Source organism: Lemur catta, chromosome 8, assembly GCF_020740605.2.
Source record: "Lemur catta isolate mLemCat1 chromosome 8, mLemCat1.pri, whole genome shotgun sequence".
In the NCBI taxonomy this organism is placed as follows: domain Eukaryota; kingdom Metazoa; phylum Chordata; class Mammalia; order Primates; family Lemuridae; genus Lemur; species Lemur catta.
In genome coordinates, this window is record NC_059135.1 from 5,363,767 (window position 1) to 5,373,418 (window position 9,652).

A 9,652-nucleotide genomic window follows, 5' to 3' on the forward strand; every position below is an offset into this window, starting at 1 on the left:
GCCCTCTGGCCGCTGCAGGCTGGCGGCGGCGGCGGCGGCGGCGCGGGGACTGCGGGGACAGCGAGGCGGCCGTGCCAGCAGCGACGCCCGGGGAAGCCCGCGCCCGCCTGCGCCTCCGAGGCGCGCCCTGCGAGCGGGAGCGGCCCCGCGGCGCCGCCCCAGGCCAGAAACGAGCGCCGGGCACCGAGAGCCCGGAGCCGATCGGCCGCGGAGAGCCCGGGCGGCGGCGGGAGCGCGGGGTCGCGGCCGGAGGAGGCGACGGAGCGAGCCCGGCCTGGGGAGCCGCGGCATCCGGGGCTGGTTGGCGGGAGACAAAGCCGCGGCCGGGAGACGCGCCATGCCCGCAGATCGCAAGCCCCGCCGGCGAGGGCGCGGAGCCCGCGGCGTCTGAGCGCGTCCCGGGGACGCCGAGGCCCGGGCGGGTGCAGGCGGCGGGCGGGGCCCAGGTGCGCCCGGCCGCGTCGGGCCGTGACTGCTCGGGGGGCGGCGCCCTCCCGCCGCAGCCGCAGTGGCCGGCGCCGCAGCGAGGAGCCATGGGCAACATCTCCTCCAACATCTCGGCCTTCCAGTCCCTGCACATCGTCATGCTGGGCTTGGACTCGGCCGGCAAGACCACGGTGCTCTACCGGCTCAAGTTCAACGAATTCGTGAACACGGTGCCCACCATCGGCTTCAACACGGAGAAGATCAAGCTGAGCAACGGCACGGCCAAGGGCATCAGCTGCCACTTCTGGGACGTGGGCGGCCAGGAGAAGCTGCGGCCGCTCTGGAAGTCCTACAGCCGCTGCACGGACGGCATCATCTACGTGGTGGACTCGGTGGACGTGGACCGGCTGGAGGAGGCCAAGACGGAGCTGCACAAGGTGACCAAGTTCGCCGAGAACCAGGGCACGCCGCTGTTGGTCATCGCCAACAAGCAGGACCTGCCCAAGTCGCTGCCGGTGGCCGAGATAGAGAAGCAGCTGGCGCTGCACGAGCTCATCCCGGCCACCACCTACCACGTCCAGCCGGCGTGCGCCATCATCGGCGAGGGCCTCACCGAGGGCATGGACAAGCTCTATGAGATGATCCTGAAACGCAGGAAGTCCCTCAAGCAGAAGAAGAAGCGGTAATGCGCCGGCTGTGCTCGTGAGCGAGGGGCAGCGACGAGTGAGTCTAGAATGAATGAATAAATGAATGGATGGATGGATGGATGGATGGGTGCGCGAGAACCCGCGCCGGCGAACAAAGACAGCGAACCAAAGCGATGCTTCGAATTTTTAAAACGGAATCAATCCCCGCACCCAAATGCGGGATTGGTGACTTAAGCTGGGTGTGAAGGCTGCTTTCCTGGCCTGCCGGCCTGCCCCCGCCCCCAGCTCAGGGGACCTTTTGTCTGAACGAGAGCTACTGATGGGGTGGGCGGCCGCCGTGGGGAGTGGAAGTGCCGGCCCTGCTGTCCGCCCTCCTGGCCCCAGGTGGAAGGCACAGATGTCAGAGAGACAAAAGCGATTTCTTCCTACTCCTGCAGGGCCAGAAGTTCAGACTGCCCCGCCTCCGCTGGGGGATCGCACCTGGGAGTCACCTGAGGTATGCATCCCCAGAACCCTGAGCTACCCATCTGGGGGGCATGTTGGCAGTGGGGGGTCTTAGGGAGAACCCCTCTCCTTGCATTCAGGGGCTGTGGAAGCTGAATAATTTTATGTCACAGGGCAGGCCCCTGTTGAAAATTCATTTGTCTGCTCTGGGCCCAGAGAAGATGGTGGTTTGGGCCATCAGAGGACTGCCTGGGACAATGCAGCACCCAGAGGGCACCGGGCACTGTGCTGGCCTTGGCTGGGAATGGCCTCGAAGATGCCCCTTTCCTGGTGCTTTGTGGTGGCTACAGAAGACCAGTTTTGTTGAGAACTGCTTTTCAGCCTGGAATCAGACATCTTCCAGATGGTTTGGACCCTGTCCATGTGTAGGTCATTATCACACAAAGAGACCAATAAAAATTAAAAAAAAAAACTATTGGAGGTGGTGGCAAATGATGCATTTACTGTTTGCAGGATAGTTAAAGGTGTTTAAAGGGTAAGGCTCTTGGCGTAAATGCTGGATGGAGTGTGTGTGCGTGTGGATACAGGGACCTCCCTCTGTACTGTGTAATTGGCATAAATACCTAGACCTATATGTGTGGAATTTTAAATTCTCTTTGCCTACTGATTGGTTTGGATGAGCACACCAGCTGCAGATGTGTGCTGAATTGCAAGATGGGTTTTTTTTTTGCAAGGGGTGTCTCTTGCAATACTAACCGCGTGATGATGGGTTTTCAGACATGTTTAAAAAAAAAAAAAACTTTTACTAATGAATACTCACCTTAGAAATATTCACCTTAGGAAAAAAGACTTTGCTCTGCCCTTTTATATCCCTTTATGGCAAGTGGTGACATGTTCAGAATTCTAATTTGATTCATTGTGGCCTATCTGGTTAAGTATTTCATTAAAAATGTCTCCTTAGAGTATTTGATGTCATACACCAAAAAAATAAAACCCCACCTTGTTGCAAAAGCCAGACCTCGTTGCATGGATTTAAAAGGGAAGGAAAAACACAAGGATGAAACCCCTCCGAATTCATTCTTGTGGGAACTGGCCTTCCTAGCCAGCCAGCACTTTGGGCAAATGCAAACAACAATGAGTGCTTGAGATAAAAGAAAGCATGTGACGTAATGGTCACTGGTACTCAGGCACTTTACAGTTTACTTGAAAGAAGCTTTGGAAAATAGGTAAAGTGAAAGAAGAATAAATACATATTTTTAATAATGTAATTTAAAAAATCCTTTATAATCAGGACTGAGTCTTGGTTTGCAGGAGCTGTCATTTACGCTGCAACACAGTATCAAAAGAGAAACTTAAAACTTACTGTTTGATTTTTAAATTTCCTCTTAGAATCCATATTTTCAGATAGAATTATGATTTCTCTGGCTGTTATACATTTCTTTACAAAGGAGGCCCATAGAAATTGGACATGATCGTGCTTGAGCATGTGATTTAGTCAAATTATAAGTCCATACCTATTGTCCATTACACTCTGAAAGTTAATTTAAGAACCAGAGGCAGAAGTTCTGGCTTCCTGCTTGAAACCCAATTCTTATATGAAATTCTGCAAAAGCAGAAACCTAGCAGCCCATCGACTTTTTCTCTTTTGTCAGCATATTTGGTACCCCTCCAATGCTGGTCTTTTTGTAGAAACTCAGTAGAGAAAGTATAGCTAAGCAATGTTGAAAGCCTGCCAGATTTCAGTTTACATATTGACAGCATATTCACTGATTTCTAAATGGGCTGGTCCCATCATCTGAAGATTCTGTATAGAATTATAAAAAAAAAATCCATCTTTCTTTATTTTCTTCACATGCAACAATTTCTTAAGCACTTTGACATTTTGGTAGTTCCACACTATTGAAAGAATAATATATTTATTTTGTGACATTGCAGATGCCAAATACTGTAACCTTCTTGTGCTAACGATACTTAGGTTCAAGATCACTGTTCAAATCCTGTCATGCTTTAAAAATGATGCAACATGATTTTGTTTTTTGCATTATCGATACTTAAGGGTGCAATCAACTGTTAGTAATTGTGCAGTAAAGTAAAGCCCTGTGGTGTATCAACTAATAGTTAAGAGTCTCAGTTGATTTCTGTAATGTTTGACCTAATAATGGCCTATTTTGTCTCTGACCCAACAGAGGAAGCACAGATAAAATCACCTTGGAGTAGTCATGGAGGGGGAGTCCCCCCAGTATGTCAATCAGTGATTTAGTATGCCTTCTGCCCTTTGGAGAATGAATGGGTTTCACATAGAGGAAGCTGGCCTCCCCAAGTGAGCTTTTGAAATGTTTTCTAATAGACACAGGGAGGCCAATTTTGTTTCAGAACAATTTTCTTCACAAATTCTCTGTTATGGTGTTGGGACCGTGTCCCCTGGTTTCAGTTTTCCTTCTACTGCTGTAGTTCTCTGTCTTGACCGTCCTCCTCTTTTGTTTCCATAGCCTTTTATAATGCATATACGATGCTGTGAACAGAAATAAATTATTTATACAATCAAACGATTGGGGAGATTTTCTGTGGATGGTTTTTCACACTGCTGTGTTCATTCTCTCGGCCTCTGCCAAGTGAGGGATGGGTCACAAGATGGTGTCCGAGGTCTAAGGGGTCCTGGAGCCGAATCAGTCCTCTCTGCATTCTTAGTGTCAGGGTCTAGGTGTACCCTGAATGGGGAATTTAGAGGCTCAAAGGAGGGAGTCTTGTGCATCTGAGGCTCATCCACTTGTGCCTGTCCCCCTGCAGGGTGCCCGTCCATCGAGTCATCTCAAATCCTTTAGGAAAATAGCCCCAATGTCTCACCTTCCTCAGCACTCTCAATTTATCAAAAAGGTCATGAATTGTTACTTATTTCAAAAGTGTTTTCTGATGATACAAGATTGGAAATAGCTATGTGCTAATATAACAACAGTAAAAATTACCAAGCTGCTCCTTGTCTTGGCTGCATCTCTCTGCTCAGAATCTGGCGCTAGCCATCGCTGTTGAGCCCATCAGAAGTACTCCAAGACTGGGGTTCTCGTAAATAGTAGGTGTGGTAAGACCATCCCACTCTGCAGATGCTGCAGAGAAAAGGTCCACTCTCTAAAGAAAAAAGTAATTGGGCCAGAACCATTGGGGAACTGTCAACAGGGTAGCCCGTCAAGGCACTTGGCAGATAGTAAGCAACAAGCTTAATGGTCACTAAGTGATGGTTAAGACCCCAGTGGAGTCTCTTAAGGCTGGAGGCCAAAAAAGCCAGTTCCAAATTCTGGCTTAAGTGCTTTGGGCCCTGTGACTTTGCTCAAGTTCCTTAGCCTCTGAGGCTCAGTTTCCCTAAATGTAAAATGCAATCATAATGATACTTCAGAGGGTTGTTGGGAGGACGAAACATGACAATACAGGTGAAGTGCTTGGCCCGGTACCTGGCACAGAGCAAGTACTCAGTAACTTTAGCTTGTATTGTTGTTGGCTGCCAACAATATGTAGAATGCATCATAATTTAACCTTACAGCATGGATTTAAGTTAGGTCATTGCAATCTCTCTTTTATCCATAGCTCTTGCGATCCCCATCTGCTAAAACCTAGGCTGCTGACTCTAGGCTCAGGCCAGAACAGAGTCAACTCATCCAAAGCTGTGAGAAGCTGAATTAGGTGTCAAACTTGGCTGTCCAGACTCTTGAATCCATTACTGTTCATACATCCCGTATCACGAGGCTGTGAGCGCCTCTAGACAGAAAGTAGATCTTTGATTGCTGCTGCCTAGCATGTTGAGCATATAGTAGATGCTCAGTAAGTATTGACCAAATGATGTAATTCATGTCAATTTGTTTTAGTTGTAAACTTCAAAATAGCCATTATGTGAAATAAATATTTCCAATTAAATGTGTAAATGAAAATGGACAAATTATCATTCTTCCAGATCATTATTGTGAGATAAATCATTGCTCTGACCCTGTAAAAGTGTGTTGAAACTCACACATTGGTAAACACATTGTAAATTTAGAGGTTTTTCTTAAAAAATGAGCAAAGCTTGATTTTATCATTCACGTTGCTACAGGAGCTGATTATTAGGACCTAGGTTACATCAAAAGGGTACGGATGCTGTCTTAAGTATTAAAAACTAAAAAATGGTTAAAAAACCATTTAGGGACCATAATGGCTCCATTGAGTAAAGAAATTTAAAGTCAAAAGAAGCAAAGACCAAAACCCTGCTTTGTGGTATAACCTTAACCTTGATTTAACAAATAAATTCTTGGAGAGCCAAATGGTGCCTGACATTTAGATGCTAGCATTCATTTTGTTTTCCAGAAAAGTAACCACGAGTGGCCTCATCGCTTTAGCAAGTGAGGTTGATTTGAATCCTAAGCAACTGCCCTATTTTCCCCAATCTGAATTTTTCCTTCAAGGTTTTGATTCTTCACTTGTAAGGGTTTTTTTTCGGTAGACCACGGACATCTGCCTTTACTGTTTTGAGCTTTTACTTGTCTCCAGAGCGTGGACTCTTGGAACAATCCTGTTACCAACATGATAGACAGTTTTGATGTCACAATCATATGGTAACAAGGAAGCACAAAATTACGTGCAAGGAGCAGAAGATAAAGGGCTGCTGTGATGAAACCAGTGAGAAGAGAACAGACGCAGAACTTGGTAGTCCTTGATTTAACAGCTCTTTCCCCGTCCAGCTGAATAACCTCCCTCCTTCCTCCTCTGCGTCCTGATGCAGGTCTGGTGTCTACAATTTGGCATTTGGCTGCCAGGAAAGGACTCCGCCATCTCAGTTGATGTGCTGGCATTTCTTTTCTCTCCTCATTCGCTGTCTCGTTCATGTTCACTTATCCTTAAAACAGCTCCCTCCTTCTGGCTCTCGCTGGCTCACATGAAACCTGTTTAAAATAGAATTTGCACAAGACGTTGGAGCTCTGTATACTTTTGTTTTGTACCAGTTCTGAACTTAAGAGTGGGACTACGTCAGTTTCTGAGAGGAACTTGCAATTTGAGGGTTTCTGAGAAAGCAGCCTGTTGTTTCTGCCCTGAGATTAGAAGTGAGAAAGGGCTGTGTCTTCCCCCACCTAAGTTTTCAGAATAGGAAGTGGCTTTCTTTGAATGCTACGACCTTCCGTGCAACTCTCTGGGCATGAACTGCTTCTGATGAGAGTGTAGCAGGGAATGCTTTCTGCTGTGGGGTGTGACAGCATGGCGTGAAAGAAATAACCAAAACAAGTAGTTTTTTAGGTTATATTTATAGCATGGCTTTGAGAGGACAAGTTTGCATTTGTTAATTAAAATTACTCTAGCATTGTAATGTTTATATTCCCTGTTAGTCCTATGTTATCTTGGTCATGGCCACGGCAACCTTTGTGGAGTGCTTATTATGTGCTAGGCACCATGCTAAGTGTTTCATGGGCTTGGTCTTGTTTTTCCTCCCAAGGGCCCCAAGAGATCAATGAATTTTATGATATCCGCACATACAGTTGAGGAAACCGAGGTTAAGGGGAGGTTAGGTGATCTCCAAGACCAGTCTCAGGTGACTGTGGAGCCAGTTTAAACCTCAGGTCCATGGACTCAGAGGCTGGGCTCTGGGAGCCTCCGCTAACCTGCTGCTCTTGCACTGGGAGGTTCTGCAGTTGGAGGAATCTGGGGCTCCGGATCTAGGAAGAAGAGGATGAAGGGTTTGTGTTGACAGCCTGCACCACCACCCTCACGCTGGTGACAGAAAGGCCCACCTCCCTGCACGCCCCTCGCCAGGGCTCCGCCAACGTGCCTTACAGAACACATCCCTGAGTCTAGAAAAAGACAATCCCTCTTATATCAGATTCCGTCCTTGAATAACTTTGTTTCCGATACTCCTTTCAGAAGAGTGTTCGTGTTGGGGACGGTGCCTCCCTGCTTCATATGGGGCAGTGCTGTGCCCAGCAGGTGGGTGCCGGGGGTGCCAGGGCACCTGCATTTGGGGATGCGATCTTGCACAATTCATCTAACCCCTCTCAGCCTCAGATCCCTCAACTACACCATGAGGCCAGAATGCCTGCCCCGCCTACCCTGCAGGATCGTTTTAAAGATAAAATGAAACAAGAGCTGGGGAAGCACCGTGCAACCTGCCCGGCAAGTCCAGACATGGGAGGACGCGTGTGCTGCTCCGGTTGTGCCATCTCTCCCCGGGTGGCAGGAGGCCAGCTTGCACTGGCGGGGGAATTCTGCTTGTCCTGTTTTCAGGGATAGGCCAAGCAGCCCGGGTGCTCCCTCTTCATTTTCCCTGATAAAGAAAACAGAGTAAACCAAAGAAGACCTCGCAATGGAAACCATCTCTCCTTGTGAGATTCTGGATACAGAACCTGTAGTGGAAGTTTCTGTTAAGTGACTGTTGGGGAAAATAAGCCTCCTTCTGTCTGTCGTTCGCAGGATTCTCATTCTTCTAATGGCTGCTCCCAGTCGTTTCCATTTCCTTAAGTGCCAGCTCACTGCGCAGTTCATTTCCACTGCCGGTGTCTCATAAACACTAAAATAATTCCAATGTATAATTTAAAAGGCATCATGGTAAGTAATGACAATTGCAGCAGCTTATTTCATAAATATGTGTTTGAATCCATTACTACATGGATGAAGTTTTGCATTGCTGTGTAATTTGAAGTGTGCTGGGATGCTGTATTTATCATGTAAAAAAGGCTTCCAGAAAGCAATGTGTGTAAATAATTACGACACACACTGTATTGGGGACGCTCCAATCTAGGTAGAGGTGCCTGTCCTCGGAGGGCTGACACTCTGAGGGGGCTCAGAGCTAAGTCTCAGGTGAGGTGCTTGACTCCAGGGTGCAACATCCCCAGTTTTACCAAAGAGAAAGTTGTTCATTCAGCCAAATCCATGGGTGCAAGCCACACTGGCCTTGGAGTAAAGTTAGGACTAACTATTAAAATTACTCCCTCAAAATCCTTCTCCAGCAATTTCTGAGGTTCCTGTGGTGAGGAATGTTCATTGTGCTAATGTCCTCTGCCTCCCCCATTTCTCCTTCCCTGCCCTGACTTTTTGGGGAGGTGTCTGTTTCAGGGGCTTTGCAGAAGCCATGATCAGCATGGTGGCCCATATGCTGGCCTCAAATACTGTTGACCCCACCCGTGTCCACCCCATTCGCGATGTCCAACAGATATTCCAGGGGCGGGGCCCCTTACTGTCTGCTCTCCAGGGGCAGGAGCACAGGTGTTGAAGAGCCCGGGGCTGCCTCCGTGGCGGGTGCTGTGCATTCTCAGAATCCGCTTTCCTGCCTGACCCTGGCTCCTTCTCCCTGGGCCTCTCTAGGGAGTCTCTGCTGGCTGGTCGCCTCCACGGAGTCTGCTGGTTGGAGATCCTGAGACAGATGTGATCCTAGTGTGAGCCCAGCTCAGGCTTCTAAGACAGGAGCCCATCCACCTAAAAGGAGATAAGCGTTCTGTCTCCAATCAGTTTGCTCTCATAGAGTTAGGAACTTCCTGCAGAAGTGTTGAAAATGACCACCTCCCCCTGAAATCCACTCTGTGTCTTAATTCTACTCCTCCTGCATCTGTTTGCGTAGATAATTGGGATGCTGGGATCAGGCGTTAAACAGTCTGATTTGGGGTAAAAGCCTCAGAAGGAGACACCATGGTAACCTACACAAATCAATGTCTTATCATCGTTCTTGCTGATGGAACCCTGATTTTGCTTGAAGGGCATCTTTTGTCTCATGGCTATATACTCAGGGAGTATGTACTAATATATACCAATCCCCCCATATTCAAGGGGGATTAGTCTAAGCCATGAAGTTAATCATTCCTCTTGACCACAATTTGTTTAGGAAGGTCCATGTGACATGATTCTGATCAATGAGGATGGACAGAAAGGCTTTTTGGAGAGGAGTGAGTGAGCTTTGGAAAATTTTCTCTAATTTGTAAAATGAGACAGAGACTGTATAGCTCTCCTTTGCTGCCTCTAAATTTCAGTGAATAAAGATGTGATGCCTGGAGTGGCTGCAGCCATCTTGCCACTCTAGGAGAGTCACCCACACACTGAGGGTGACAGAAAGAATATATGGAAAGAACCTGAGTCTTGGATGATGTCATTGAACTGCTGAAATAACCAACACCAGTGCTGCCTGACCTCAGGAC

General features: G+C 48.0%; 1 protein-coding gene across 1 annotated transcript; it reads left to right on the top strand.

The window, feature by feature from the left end:
* The first annotated feature begins 223 nt into the window (after positions 1-223).
* Positions 224-4,063, top strand: ARL4C (ADP ribosylation factor like GTPase 4C). Its single transcript, XM_045558882.1, has 3 exons — positions 224-1,108; positions 1,511-1,569; positions 1,691-4,063. Exons 1-2 carry the CDS (start codon positions 534-536, stop codon positions 1,566-1,568), a joined length of 633 nt encoding a protein of 210 aa, XP_045414838.1. The 5' UTR covers positions 224-533; the 3' UTR covers position 1,569; positions 1,691-4,063.
* The last annotated feature ends 5,589 nt before the right edge of the window (positions 4,064-9,652 follow it).